Source organism: Rhopalosiphum padi, chromosome 2 (genome assembly GCF_020882245.1).
Source record: "Rhopalosiphum padi isolate XX-2018 chromosome 2, ASM2088224v1, whole genome shotgun sequence".
Classification (NCBI taxonomy): Eukaryota; Metazoa; Arthropoda; class Insecta; order Hemiptera; family Aphididae; genus Rhopalosiphum; species Rhopalosiphum padi.
This window is the reverse complement of record NC_083598.1, coordinates 47497469-47515074: the sequence shown is the minus strand read 5'-3', so window position 1 is coordinate 47515074 and position 17606 is coordinate 47497469. Positions and strand designations below refer to the sequence as shown.

The 17606-nt window shown below is 26.2% G+C and overlaps 1 protein-coding gene across 1 annotated transcript; it reads left to right on the top strand.

The window, feature by feature from the left end:
* Positions 1 to 128: 128 nt before the first annotated feature.
* LOC132923459 (uncharacterized) lies at positions 129 to 16458 on the top strand. Its single transcript, XM_060987457.1, has 4 exons — positions 129 to 432; positions 544 to 695; positions 11288 to 11518; positions 16075 to 16458. The coding sequence occupies exons 2-4, from the start codon at positions 626 to 628 to the stop codon at positions 16212 to 16214; spliced, it is 441 nt and encodes a 146-aa protein (XP_060843440.1). The 5' UTR covers positions 129 to 432; positions 544 to 625; the 3' UTR covers positions 16215 to 16458.
* The last annotated feature ends 1148 nt before the right edge of the window (positions 16459 to 17606 follow it).

The window sequence follows — 17606 nt, the reverse complement described above, 5'->3', positions numbered from 1 at the left end:
GCCGATACGCAGCGCGTACACACGCGACGCCGCGCTCTCTCTCACACCTGCGCCGCGGGCACGCACGCGTTTTTCCGGACCGCCGCCGCCGCCGCCACCGGCACACACACACACACACACACACACCGCACCGGATAGGCCGACCGCGAACACCCGCGCTCGAGGAAAAACTCCCGCAGACGGAAAGTATATCACAGCGAGTCCGCCGACGAGGCGCAACACTCGTAATAATATTGCGGCGAGCGGCTGACGTCGTGAGACCATCACCGAATAACATCGTTTCTGCAGTTGTTATACCCACCACCTGTAGAGGCGCGCGACGGCATTCGCACACACGGCGACGACGATATCGTCATAATATAAATAACGCTCTGCCCGCGATATCCGTCGACACTTGTACAATATCGTATTGCCGTATTATATTATTAGGAGGTACACCTATTTGCGACTTGTTTTTATTATGAGCGTTAATATTGCCATATTATTGTTGTTGTTGTTGTTATTATTAATATTATTATTAAAAGTTAATAACTGTTATTATAGATTATTGTTGTATTCGTCGTCGTTACGCGCCGTCGTCATTTCGCGCCGACCGCATCATCACCGACTAACGCCGCGCGACAACATGGTACACTTGACGTTGGTCGCCAGCCTGGTTTTCGGCTTTGTCGCCGCGTCCGCCGCCGGCATCACCGGTAAGAATTCCGTATAAATATTATTATTATTTATTTTTTTTTTTTTTTTTAATAATCTCGCACGCGATGATGGATTTTCCACATCGCAGTAAAAATCGTACCCGCCATAATAACATAATATAGGTATATGAACCTCATAGGGTATATACCGTGTTTTCGTTAAACCTATAAACGTTACTGTCGTTCTGTTGAGATACGAGAACTGCACGTTGCGACATCATTAAAACTGCTTTTTAAAACATTTGTAATTAATACACACTATAATATTACACGCAACGTATTAATGAACGCTTAATTTACTTTTAAAATAGGTATATCGTTATTCCGACAAACCAAAAATAAGTAATTTTTTTTCAATACTTTTATTTTGTTTATATTTTCACTTAACAAAAATCGATCGATCACGAGTAATTTAACAGTCGAGTTTTATATAATATTCTGTACCTATTGCAATTTGAGAGTAATAATTTGTTTGCTTATTCAACTACATAAGTGTTTTTAATAATATTGAACATTGAAATATAATATTTACATAGATTTTAAAAAAAGATTCAAAAGCTATTCTAAACAATTTAGATATAACTGATGTAAGCATATAATATACTATAATCTAAATAGATATATACTCGTACATTACTTGTATGTTTCTTTGGTGATTAACTTTGCTCTCAAAGTTAGCGCAATATAGGCAATATAGCTTTGTCGGATTGGATTATTTATTGCTTTATTATTTTTTTTTATCGAATATGAAGTAATAGAAACACTTGCAATGTTTAATGATATAACTAATTTTTTAACAAAAATCATTAGGTATTATAGTTTTAATATTATTGAGTACCTATATTTATGTTTATTTGAACATGATTATTTTAGTATATATTATAACTATCATAAACACACGCTTTCAAATTATTTAACGTGAAATATTTTTAATTAATTAGAAATATGTGCATGAAACTATATTAATTAATTCTTAATTAGTAGTTATATTTAGTGGTATTATGCATAATATATTAATATAATATGTACTACGATTATATATTAGTATACAAATAAATGTTCATGTTATATCAATATGGCAATCAATTAGTTACCTGAAACTGTTGACTAATTATTATAATAATAAAATGAATGCGTCCGACATCAATAGCAAATTACACGTTGTTATAAATATTATAGTCATATAATTCATAAATTATAATAGTATCACAAATACCAAACTCTATTGATATACCTACCTAATAATCGTATAACATCGTTATTTGTTAGCAAATTTTTAAATTTTTAATGTTTCTAAATTATAATCAAACATTTCGTTTATGGCATATAACATATTTCATATTAATTGTTTAAATTAAGATGAAAATATGATTTACATCTAGAAATAGATATATTGTTTGTTTTTATTTTATTTGACCGATAAGTCAAACAAAACGAGTATAAAATTAATCTCAGTTAAATTCATAAACAAACAATTATACTTGTAATAGGAAAAAATACCATATATTGTAATAATAGACACAACTACACAAGACATCACAATTATTATTATGTTGCGAAAAAATCCAAGCGGTCGTTACTCGAACATCTATTAATTGATGTCTAACGTCGCATAATTTTTGGGCATTTACTAGAAATTCACAATATATAAATGACAATACTTATTTATTCATAATGTTCTAAATTTAAAAATATTTCTACTTTTTAATAGGTTTCGAGTGTATCACAGTATTGAGTAGGTCACTTTAATACATACCTTAAATTTTAATTCAATATAAAATTATTGCATAATACATAATATTATGATTATTAGTAGAATTGTGTGGGTGTATCAAATTCTATTTGTAAATATTTTATAATTTATTTATATTACTATTGGTTAGGTATTTATTTTTCTATGTTAGTAATACTAAAACCTATATAACAAATTGAACTTATTTTTGCTACAAATTTACGAATATTATAAAATAATTATTACCATATTGTAAATTAATATTTTTGTTATTAACTTATAAGTCAACACCAAACGGTATAAAAAGTTCGTAACTCATCGTAACACAAATAACATAAAATAAGTCTTTTAAAATATTTTAAAAGTTTTAATATGTACAGAAAATACCAATTGGTTATAATGGCAAAACGTTTAAACTAGTTTCAAGTCTCTGCGACTAATATTTATTGAATTACAACAAAATAACTAAAATTGTTAGTAGAAATATCATTATCTTTTGTTAAAATAACAATTTTGTCAACAAACAAATGTTTGGCTTAAAATATCTATGAAAAAAAAAATTATGAATTAAATGTATTTTTTGATTTTTAATTTCGATAAAAACTTTTTGTGAGGAATCTTGTACTCATAAAATTGTCAAATTTTTTTGCTTAAAAAAACAACTGACATAAATTTAATAAAAAAATAAACATTTCAAATGTCTGTAAAAATGTAAAAATGAGTCAAACAATTTTGACATTTATAATAAACATTTTACTATTTAATTATTATTATAATAATTTTTGAACTACAACAAAATTACAAAATTGATATTACGTATCTAAATATTTCTGCCTTTTAGTATTTTTTTTTCGTGTTAACAATTATTTTGAAAATTAACTATTTAAATTATGTTCCATTGAATCCCTCGCCCTTGGAGAAACTGTTGTCAATTTTATTTAGATATAATCCTAAGACCACCTCTCAAATTAACTACAACTACAAAATAATTAACGTTTTGTGGACAAATTATTTTAGTTTTTTTTAAATTTCACTTAGACACAAACTCATTAATATCAAAGTACCCATAAGATTTTGGAAATTTTTACTGAATTCTCAAAAATTGTTTTGTTAATAGTAGCTTTTAGTTAATAACTATAATATTATAAAATATACCTATTTTATATAGATAAAAATAGTAAATGTATAACGATTAACAAATCTAATTATTTGTTAAGCTTGAACTCTGCAGAAGTTATATTTAAAATTCATTATAGTATATACTATTGGTTATAATTCTGTATATCATGTTCAATTAAAGTTTTAGCAGTATAAAAAAGTAACATTACGAGTGTAAAGGTATTTTAATTATAATATTAATTTAGTTATTATAATAAGTTGAAGACTTAGTTGATGAAAGTTGTCCACAACTATATTAGTCGTGTCTCATGAATATATCAAAACTATTTTTGGAGTCACAATATTAAGATGATGCTGCACCCGCATATGTCTATATCTTACAAACATACAATATTGCTAATTTTCTTTCAGTAAAACTCATATTATGTGGTTATTTTTAATCTTAAAATATATAAATCTTAATTCATAATGTTCTTATATTTGAGTTGAAGTCAAATTGCACTAAAAATAAAAATAAAACAACAATATCAGTTCTACTGAAAGCAAATTTGCTATATTGTACGTTTGTAAGATGGAGAAAAACACATGCGTTTGTAGCATCCTCTTAATACTCAAACGCTTACTAAATCAATTTACTGTATTTGACATTTTCTACGAAGGCAAAATAAATTATAATATCAATGTAAACTGAATTTTAGTGAACATCGTCATACTCAATTAAAACCCCTGTATAATTGTATCTTGTATAAAAAAAAAATTAAACTTAATTAATTAATAATTTATGTAAAAGGTGTACCAATAACTGTATTGTTAACATCAAACGTGCCTTACACAGAATCCCAAAAGGTATTATCACAATTTATAGGACTTTTTTTCAATACCACGACTTAACCCGTTTATTAAATCCGAATGTTTGAAGATTTAAATAATGATAAAGAGTTTTTTGTCAAAGAGGTGAAGGTACTTACAACAATAATTAATATTAAATGCATAAATAACACTATCAAATAATAATTGACATCTTGATTATGGTGGATATAGTAAATTGAATTAATTTGTACCGAAAATACTGCATTTGAAAATGCAATTGTATGTTTAAAATATAATAATATAGGTATGTTAAATATTCTAAATACCTACTATTTTTAAAATACAGCAAAATAACAAAAATCATTCTTTGTTTGAATATCTATTTCATCAGAACTTTAACTTAAAATGTATAAAAAAAATTATGCTTGTATTATATATTGTTTTGAATTTTCTAGTTATATTATGTACTATGTACCTACTAATTATGAGAAAACTTGTATCAAACTTAAAATCTTTAGTTACAAAAATTAAACATTTTATACATTTTTGACTACAAAACTATTAGCAAACTTTAGTGATTTTGTATTTTTGTCAAAATAGTCGTACTTATTACCTATTTCTTTAATATTTTTCAATTGGTTATAAAAACATTTTATGAGATACCTTGTATTCAATTTTTAAACTTTTTACTAATTAACATTAAACGTGATACAAATATTTGTAACGAAACTTATAGAAGAAAACTAAAAACAACTTATTTAGAATGTCTATAAATAGCTTTAAAAAAGTTAAACTATTTAGAAAATTATACCATGTGTATAAAATAATAAAATAAACATTGCGAGTTGGAAATTCCTAGTTTTAAATGTCAATTAGATCCAATCGTATACCACAGACCACCCTCAAATTGAAAATCAAAGAGTAAAAAGTGTCTCCAAACAAAAAAAAAACACATAATTGTAAAATCAATACAATAACAATCAAGAAAATCGCTCCGTTCAGAATCTATTAACTTACAACAAACAATACATTGTTTCATTTATAATTTGATTAATCAATTTAGTTTAACAATATCTGCTTAACATATTATATATTATTATAAATACTAATAATACTAAATTAAATAAAAGTTTTTAAATGAAATTCACTATGATTTAACAAGTGTAACAGGGTCAATTCAATAAGTACATTTATATTATAATATAATTTTTCACTTGTGACCAAAAGCTTCTCTTGAAGATGTCCACGTCAATATATCAAAAGTTGGCATTTAAATATATTATATAGGTAATAATACATAAATCGTTTTATGTTTTAATCAAAAAATTTAATTATTTATTTTATGTAAACAGGAATGAACTTTTCGAAAAAAAAGTACATTTAAAGCTTAAAATATCCCTTTGTTAAAATTGATTTTTTCATGAACAATATTACATTATATTATAAAGTGGCATTAACTGTATATTATTCATATTACACTGTGAATGCCACTTTACGATAAAATATACGAATTTCAAAATCAAATACATAATATTTATAAAATAATATTGTTTTTCTAGTTATTCACGTATTCTCTTAATTTTGTTTGTTTTTTTTTTATCATACGGGACACATATATCTTTAATATATTACATCTAACTGATCTCTTCGTTTTTAAAATTTCACTATCATAATCTAAGCTTAAAAACATTTTATTCAACACTGAGATAAACATTATACTTATTCTTATACGGAAATATTTATATCAATAACTTCGGATTGAGGTTTATATGTATACAATTCTTTATTCCAAATTTTAAAACGATCAATTGTGGCTTTCAAAAATATATAATTGAATGCCTTATTAATTTCTTAGATTACCTAATGTGCTTATACAAAAAAGTATATTTATAATACATAATATAATATATTATACAAAGTAGTTGGAACTGTATTGTTTGTTGTTTTATACCAACACGTGTAAGTTATAGTTTATGTATTTTCCTAAGTCCTATTACCATTTTAATATATATAATATATATATGGATAAACGTAATAGATTATTTTCTTGGTTAATTAGAAAAGTATTTTTTATTTTTCTAATAGAAGTCAAAATTATTAGACATTTTTTTTTAAATCCTCAAGGTTAAATATTTTCCAATACGTATAAACTGACAAAAAAAAATGTTAAATATAAATCCTATGACAGCATTTTAATTTGACCTACTATAAAGTACCCAAGGCCATACTTTAAAAAAACTTTTAACAATTTCTATTAGTTATATGGTAGGTTTAAGACGATATTTTAAGAAGTATATGAAATATTTTAGAATTTTATGAGTATGAGATTTAGCTCTCGCACGACGCACACTAATGTTTATTAATGTTCACAACATAGGCATTTCATAATGTATAATAAATTTCAATTATTTTAAATGCCATGTTATAATTTAATTGTAAGTAGGTACGTATTATAAATATTTAAATCTGTTAAATTGTTATTTAAGATAGTTGGTTCGAATTACATTTGTAAGTTTTTATATTTTTTTTTGTAAACGACAATATTACATTATAATAAACAGGATGATTTATCAAGTTCCTATATGTTCCACTCTTTATCATTTAATAATGCAATATTATTAAAATTCTAATTTTTGGAATATTAAGTTTATCTATTAGTAATAGACGTAACTAGAGCCATTAAATTGAGTGGGCTCAAGCCCATAGTTAAAATTTTTAACAGAGAGAATGGGTTAAACAAGAAAATATATTAAAATTATGAATACCAAAATTTTCAATAAAGAAATACAATTTCAATAACTTGCTTGTATTCAATTCCTATTTCATTTTAGGGGGGCTTGAGAGGCTGAAGGGTGGGCTAAGCCTAAGCCCACTCAAGTCCCCCCCTATTTACGGTAATAAACTATTACCTACTCAAAAGACATAGTACTATTTAGATAACTAAAGTACTATATATTATTGAAAGTTTATATGAGCAAATTAAAATTTTTCAGATCATTTTTGTTTTGCATCTAACATATTAATATGGAGTTATATAAAAATTTGATTAATTTATTAATGATCTACTAAAATATAGTTGACTAATCAAATTGATTTATTAGATATGTAGCGATATTTTTATCTATTACTATACCCAATATTATTTGCCATCCTATTGAAAAACAAAGAAATATATATTATATACCTTATATATATAATAAAGCCATTAACCGAGACTTGCTGGAAAATAATATTAAAATAACTAATTTTATTCTCATTTAAAAGCAAAATAATTCAGTTATTACGCACAATTTAAACATTTTTTAATTACGTTTGCGAGTAAAAAGTAAAAATCCTGGTTTTTATCACCACGTTTAAATGTAGGTGAGTATGGTCAATTTCGTAATTTCGCTATTAAAACCAAATCAAAACGTGCAAAATATATTTATATACATATATTATATAATATTTACCTATTCACTACTGCGCGCGGTAGCTATGATATTTAATTTTTAGGAAAATTCGCAATTAACGTATCTACAAAAGCCGGTTAGTCTACCATTTTTTCGTTACACCGAATCATGTTAACTCGACCGAAATTCGCATCACAGTAATTGCTGCTTATATTATTTATAATAATATAATCGAAATATTTTAAAACGCGCAGTCCTTTGTTCGGCTTTATAATCAGATACCCACATCCGATTACTAACGCACAATTAAGTACATCTGCATACGCCACTATGCACAGCAATCGGACTTGGACTTGAAATTTCCACTCTGTCATTTTGAAATACCGAAATTCTTTGGCGCTTATTGTCACCCTTTATTATAAATTATATAACTAAAATCAAACAAAAGATTATAACTACTTACATCCTACACATGAATCACGAGTAGGTATACAGAATAGTACTGTACGACACTTATGCTATAATATGCATAATAATTTATAATTTTTCCTCCGCACCTACTGAAATCCCACTATATTTTTTAACGGTTAAAGCAATTTAATACAATTATTATTTGTATTATTTTACGCCTATATTATTTTATAGTATCGCTGGTAAAATAAACAATAATTACCTCTAAATGATGATTTAATAGTTTGTAGTATATTATTATAGTTAATATAGACACTGAAAGATTGGGTTGATATAATATTATTTATATTCAAAATATTTAAATTTGACTAATGAAAAAAATAGTCGATAAAAACTGATACCTATAATAGAGTACCTATTATAATTTATTATTGTCCATGATTACTTTTATTTATTTTTATTCTTATTGATTATATAATATATTTCAAAGTATTATTATATCTCAGTTATTAACACAATATGTTCTATTGATGAATTCAATTAATTAAATTTAATTAAATAAATGAATACAAAACACATTTATATTTTATTATAAATAATATAATATATAATATTTATTTTATAAACAAGGTAGTCAATAGTTGATTTTTTAATCAACAGTTAAAAAGGAATAATATTTTTACCAATTTAATTAATATTGTTTTATTTTCGTAAATACGATAAGGAACGTCTTAATAATAAGGGCTTCAAGCAATATCCCCAATTCATATATTACACTATACTGCTTTATTATCATCGTATAGATACGTTTTGATCACGCCATGTTTTAATCTGTTTTAATTAATTTATGTTACCTATTTATAAATTTCCTATTTTAACCTATCTTGAAATCATTATAACAGTAAAGATAATTCAATAAAATACAATTCAAAAGTTCAAAGCACATTAAACGTCAATTATTCAATTACTCATTGTTGGAAAATCTAAAACTGCTACAATAATACCTACGTATATTACTATCATAATATTCGTAAATAGATTCTTAATTATTCCGCCTGAGCAAGATTCCAAGTATTATGCTATCCAGTTTATTAATATTGTTTATATGTATTAAAATATATATCAATTGTCTATATTTTATAATATAGGTGTACATAAATATATATTTTAAATTATAAAACTATATATTTTCCATTAAATTTGTAGATGTTTAAGTCAGTTTTAAATTATATGAAAATCTGAAAAACTACAAAGTGTATTTATTACAATTTTCTATATTAATAATAGTGAAGATATTATGTTGTCAAAGTTAAAAAACGTAATTTATATAAGTACATCATATAATAATGTAGGTAAGTAGTATATAGAATATATATAGGTATACCTACACGTGCAGCAATAATCTGAAAGTCTAAACAAGTGACGTGTATAAATTTATCAAAATGGGGCGTAATTTTATGCTCAGCATAAATAATGATAATAATTCCATCAATATTAAGAAGCATATCTCATATAATATTACTACAAAACATAAACTCAGTTCAATAAAGGTGGCTCTAACTCTAACACATCATGCAAGAGTCTATTAACTATTAAGTTCTCTTATCTATATTATTATTGTCACTATTCTGTACTGCAATATAAAACATAGTCACTTACGTCTCGTGAGACATTTGATGCAACTATTAAATACTGAAAAGATTAACGGCAAGCAAAGAAAAAAGGTTATAAAGAAAACCATTTCCGAGTTTTTTTCATATGGAACTTTCGCTCTTAGGTACTTAAATATTCATTATTCATATCAACTAAATTATAAATTTTAATCAATATTATAGATACTAAATACAGTATTACCTACAGTCTATTTATTGAGCAGATGTAGCACCGCTTAGTTTTATTAATTTGCCTATCATTTCAAATTTTATAATAAATAGGTACGATTTTGATTTTGTATTGCCTAAATGTTAGATTGTATCAACTAAATAATGAATACAACAATCAACAGCTATAAATATAAACCATATAAACCACGCTAAAACTGAAAATAGTATATATGATAATTATTATAATAATTCATTGAGTTAGGTACTAGGGTATATCTATTAGATAACTTAATTGAGAAAATATATAGTACTGTATTGTACTTTTTTATAGTTGTTAAATGTAGATAGTTCTTATTTTTTTTTTTTTAATAGATAACAATACATTATCTCTCAGTCAATAGGTAGGTATATTAAAATTTAAAAAATAAGAAAATTCTAACAGAAAACCTTATTTATGTACCTATCGATTTAACACAATTTTTGACTTATTTATAAAACGTCATATACATGTTTTTATCTGATTTTAATTTTAAAAAAACACGTTGAAATATTTGTACATTCCTTATTAGGTTGGTTCTAGAAAATTTGATAATCTATTGACTATTAATCATACACAAATATCAAATGTGTCAATTTTATTAACTTTTATAAAAAAAATCAATCCCAAAAAATGATTTTTATATTAATAAAATATTATAATGACGTTTAGCAATTGTTAAATGCAAATACATGATAATATACTATTTACTATATATTATGCTTATTATGGAGATAAAATTGTAAATAAGTTTTATCTTTTTGTCAACTGTAACACGATTGACAATTGTTCGGATTATTCTTGTTTAATGTATATTATACTCAATTTTATAGAAATGGTTTACTAACATTAAGATGTGCACTTAACTTACATAATAAAATAACGATAACGACAAACGACAAGATTACATAAAATGTAAATTTCTTTGCAATATTCGAAACATGTAAACGCCCTAGAATATTCAACTCCCAACATCTCTATTGAAATTATGTAACTGAAAATTTTCCACTGCAACTATAATAGTATAGTGAATTTTAAATAATTTCCTTAAAAGTTTGATATATATACATTATGTTATGTACATCAATGATCTAAAACACGGATTATAATTAATCATCACTCGCCCACCTTCTTATTAATAAATTATAAACGTTTAACATTATTTAAGTAAAATTTATAATGACTTATTTCAATTTTAAATTACAATTTTTACTATACGAATGCCTTACAAATTACCACTGACGACAAGGTGTTTGTGTATGCTACAGATGACGGCACCGAAGGTTTGTCGGCGGTGGCAGCGCCCTGGGAGGACAGTCGTTTGGACGAGAGGATCTATGCCGATACGCCAAATTATTTGACGTTTCAGCTAAACAGCAAGAGATATTCCGTACCTTATCATCCGGTGGCCAGGTTGAGGGCCAGTCAAACGGCCGGTGTGGTGCTACCATACGCCATGATTGCCAACAGGAACTACGTAAACGACGATGTAAACCGATGTAATGATATAAGTAACAATCGTATTTAGTTTTATAATATAATAATATTATACGTAAGTCTTATAGGTTCTGACGATATAAGTAATTTCTACTTATACATGAACATCCCTTAATAATCCCCTCAATTCTTAAGCCCTCTCAAAATACGCCTATGCAAAGATCTACTGATGTTTGTACTTGTACCTACGGCCAATTTATTGAAAAAAATCGCAGCGAACGAATTGCGTCCCGAGATCCCTTTTCTATACTAATTGCGTCCGAAGTAAATACATTACTTCACTATCGGTATAATACAGACTTAGGACGTGTTGAATAATATATATTTTTTCAAACATCCAACGCAATACATAATTTATTAATAATTTTTGAAAACATCACTCACAATTATTAAACTTATGTTTAAATGGTCAACGATCGTTCCAAGAAAACGGCGTACAATTGAAAAACTTATACAAAAAGTATAAATTTAAAAGTACTTTTCGATACTACCTGCTACCTCATAATAATATTCTTATAAGTCTATTTCTATTTAAACCTCAAAAAAATAATAATAATAAATAATATTCTACATACGAAATATTTCTTCACGTTAATGATTAATCCATTTTTTTGACTTTTATTTTTATCAGCCCCAGGCAGATGTCTAAGTTGCCTAAGCGGAAGTTCGGAACTGGTACTAGGGAAGGAGTAAGTCCGGTGGTTTTCTGTTGCTTTCTGTAATACAATACCTTGTACTATTGTATTATTATAGATTTATACCAATACCTATAGCTTCAGGTGAATAATATGCGCATCGTACCTTTGGCTTGACGTTTATTAGGAATTGATCGGTACATATATCGTCGGTTCGGAGGTAATTAGAAATCATTACATCACTATAGGAATAACTATACCACGCACCGCATATTCTACCCAAGTATTATAACGGAATCGGTTTGTTCGATTTTCACAACTGAATTTTCGTTACACATTAGTAATGTGACATTACACTATCGCACACATAAAAAATGAAAAAAAACAGCTATTGAGTAATTGAGAATTGGACAGTTCAGGATACGAATTCTGAGAAAACCATAAATGGATATATATTTGGTATACTAATGAGTCTATGACGAAACACCAACCTTTGAATCGTTATAAAATTAGGTTCACACTTACGTTATCTGAGGTGTCGTGTTGTGTCTAAAAGTAGTTGAATTAGGCCCAATTCACGATAAATCATAGTTAATACATAAATGTACCATGGCTTTATTTAGTACGATTGACTCTGAAGAACTAACCACCTACTATACTATAAGTAGATACGTACACATAATATGCAATATGCTGGAGTGTGTCTACCAATAAATTTTGTATTAGTAAGCAACAATTTTCGTCAATATTTCTGGTATAATAAACTATTCAAATATGGAAAATATGATTATATAAATAATAATAATAACATAAACCTTCAAATTTTCGCCACAAAATTTCATCACTATATCTTTTATTTATATAATTGTTATTATTGTTTGTTATCGATTTTGACTATTTGTAGAACAACTTGGGTGGGTTACAAGAAGTATGCCTTACAGCTGCCGCTGCCTATATAATATAAAACATTGCAAATTCTTGCGAATTACTTAAAAATTATTTTTGGTGGTTTGAAGTGGTTAGTATTATGTTGGTGAGCCAAATTCAACGCCATGCAGTTCAATCAATGGATGGTTTATTAGTTTCTTTACTAAAGTTTCTGAACTAGGTACTTTAGGTATTTATATATTATATAAATATATAATTCATCACTCGTGCTTATTGCAATTTAATTGTATTATACAAATTGTAACAAACACACTCAAACACAAACACATACACACACACAAAAATGAATTCATAAGAAAAACGAAAGACTCTCAATCGTTCACTCGTGTCGTAGTCCTCATTCTATATAATGATACTACTTTTCACTTTATTCCCTGGGAAGTGGAAGGTCTCTCGAGACCTGCACGAGATTCGTTACCGTTGATATGACGTACGCCAGTATTCATCGCTGCACGCCAAACAAACAAACAGCGTTATTTCGGTACAAACAGTTTTGTTTCCTTTTCCTAAATACATAATGTATACATGTGATGAGAAATGTCAATTTTGTATGACGGAAGTAAATAACACAACGTTGACCAATCAATAACAATAAAAAATTATAGGTTTTTTTCATTATAACATTATTATACAATAATAGAAAATCCCACGTAGTGTGCATACCTAACAATCAAAATATATTCGGAATATCATGAAAATATATTATTATTCATTTCGCGTGTTCGTCGATACCCGGATTATGATATTGTTTTTAAAAACCCGTTGTTATTCAGTTCGTATTATATTGTTTATAATAATATATAATTATCACAACGTAGTAATAATAGTATTACACTGTAAACCCAATCATTTATTTATGTATTGTATTCGTTCTGTTTATTATTCAAAATTAACCACCCAAAAAATGTTTTTATGCATATTTTCAAGTCTTCGTTTGAATAATCAAATCGTTACCATCATAAATTATAATGTTTGGTAATTAAAAATCGGAAAATAAAATCATTTCAAGTAATAGTAAATATTAAAATGCCTATAAGTATTAAGTGTAAATCAAATAACAGTAATATCAACAATTGTAAATATTGCGATTGTTGTTATATTAAAAATTATACAATACGAATTGGATATCGAGCGATTTATGGCTAGTTTTATTTCGACATAATCCGTTTGAATCTGAAAAACAGTCATATACCCATATATGTTATTATAATATTATTTATATTTTATTCCTATATAAAAATATATAAACACACGTAATTATAACAATATAATTTCAAGTCCCAATCATAAAACTGAAAGGTACTAAAATTAAGCATATAGAAATAATTGTAGTGGGAATCAAATGTTTATGCGGCCATACCGAACTGTTGTAAATAATAAAATACAGTTGAATAACATTTTCATACTATTATTTCACTTATTAGTTATTATTATACATATTACAGAGTGTACATCAAATGAACTATGATAAAAATCGGTAAAAATTCAAAATACCAATAACTTAATTCATAAAAATAATAGTGAGAAAGAAATTTATCAAAACAAACCATTTTTTTACCCACAATAATTACTACCAACTTATTAAAATGCTACGAATTTTGCTTTGAGATAAAATTTTTAAAATTATTGAAGCATTTTATAAGAAGTATTTTTTAGTAATAATATAAAAAAAAAATAGAAAAACTATTATGAACATAATACAATTAAATTACATTGAATTACTCATACTATTTAAATTACCACTAACGTTTTGTGGGGGTTATCAAAAACGTAATAAATTAAAGTACGCGTGTACGGTTTTATCACGTGAAAATCGTGCAAACATAATATTTTACATTGAAAAAAAACAATTTTACTGTAAAAATAAAAATTGTTGTATATAAACGGATAAATACCACACAAAATCATTCCATTCAAGGAATAAGTTGACATTGTTTACTATATTTTATAACAGTTATGTAAGTATAATAATAATATACCATTGATATTGATCACACACCTAATTGGTTTATTTAAACATTGATGTGAATGCGCGATATTTTAAAAAAGATGAATGCAACTTCAGATAATGATTTGTATTTTTTAGAACTTTTTGTTACAATTAGGGATATTAATTGAATAAATGTAAAAAATGTCTATAAATGCACTAAAGTATACATTTAGTATTTTTTTTAAATAGCCTAAATCAAAATTTTAAAAATATTAAAAGTATGATCTTACTAAAAAAAACTCTATTTTTCTATACATATTTAATTTGAAAATAATCGAAGAACTAGTTTTACTGTATAGAATGTGTCGAATATATCTTGTCATTGAATAGATCACAATAATGGAGGTGTTTAATTTTGATTAGATGATAAATCTTTGTAAACGAAAAATAATTCTGATTGGAGATAGACTGCCTATACTGCCTAAGAATAAACCTAAAAAAACTATAAACTAGATCCAATTTTCTACCAAAAACCATACATAAATTTGAAAATTGAAGTACTTTTACTTTAACTGCTCTTAAAGGTAAAATCGAACACAATAATAATACCTAACAAGAAAAAATCTACTCGTCAGTGTTAATAACTAAATACATTCATTGTAGTTCCGCTCGTAATCTAAAAATATATGATATAAATATATATTTCATATTTTTACAAATTATACTTAAAAAAAAAATAGAAATATACTGCGTATAAAATAAAAAGTAATTACCAATGTGTTCGATAAATTATTTACTGAAATTGCAAAACTAACGTTAAATACAATAAAACAGAAAAAATTAGTATAGGAAAATCAAAAATATTAAAATATGCAACAAACAATGAAAAATTAAAGTACAATAACAATAACAATACATAAATATTGTTATTGCAATAAAATAAAAAAAAAAATTATTTTTCTACAAAATCACAACCTTAGTGTCAGATAGCACGTACGTAATACTCGTAGTATAATATTTTAATCATGTGTGTGTGTCATTGCAGTTGAACCAGTGTGGAAGCCAACTGCTGCTGAGCTATTGACTGTACTAATGAATCGCCGGAAGAATACAGACACTGGAATGGACAACACAAATTTCATGCGATTCGGCATCAGTAAAAGAACGCGTTTCTATGATAATTAAAGAGCCTTCAGCGCGTGCGCTTCTTATTTCTGTAACGGCCATTGTCGGCTATTATTATTATTATTATTATTATTATCATCATCATTATTATTATTCCAAAATAGTTTAATTGTTTTGACATTACACTTGAGCAGGAGAAAACAAAAATTATAAACAAATAATGTCAAAACTCATATTTTATCGTTTTGTTTTATTTTTTTTAGTTATTTTATTGGTTATAATAAAACATTTTTTTTTCTAAACATCTCATCACATATTATATTCGTATACACAATTATAATAAAAATAATTTAACATACCTAAATTATATTATTATATTATAATAATGTCCCTACACGTATACCACGAGTAGGTAAGTTATAATATATAATATAGAGCAGGGATGAGCAACTGGTGGCCCGTTGAGCTATATTTCAAATTACTTTATAAAAATATGAAATGTTAGAATTTTTAGTATTTTATTTTATTATATTTATAAAATGGATATAATTTTTATTGTAAAGCGTGGATATGAATTCTTATCTAGTAATGAACTATAAATGTCAATTGTAAATTTTATTGACCTTTTTTGTTTTTGTTTTCTATGTTCTCTGGCCCGTTAGATTTTCGCTTTAAAACAATTGGACCTCTAGTAGCATTGAGTGTTGCCCATCCGTGATATAGATAGTATTATACTCGTATATAATACAATATATGGGCACTGCAGTGAACAATTTTATTTATTTTTTAATTTCAAAAAAGTAAAATTCGCAATGTTTGAACAATCAGTGGAAATAATTGCTGTAGTAGTTTCTGAACACAGTAAATTAGTAGATAAAACAAAAAAATAAACAAAAATTTACAGACTGTTATCATTATTATCGTAAACATTTCGTGCGATGGGCGACTAATGAACACGTCTTATGTTTATTTTTAACACATTACGTATACCTACATAAAGGTATACATTTAAATAGATAGAAATAGAGATACTATAGAGAGAAAGTTAGAGAAATATTTAATATCTACCACATAGTATAGCTATACGTCAGTTACACATGGATGAATCGTTATTAAAAAATATACTGACGGTAAACGTATCGACAGCAGCCCTGACAGTACATAACGGAAATAAAAACTAAGGTATACGCAATAATTGGTGATTGTTGAACCGGAAATACTTTTAGTCAGTCTCCAATGACCCACAAATGCACATAGTGTTTTTACTATTCTCGGATCAAAGAAAACATTTGAGACTGCTGGTCCCCGATGAGACCGTCGCATAATCATCATAATATTATGTTATGTTACTACGTTATTTACAAAACAAAGTACGCTGTAAGAACAAGTTTTTTTTTAAACATATATAAATAATATATTTAAGTATAATAAAAAATATATATATATAATATT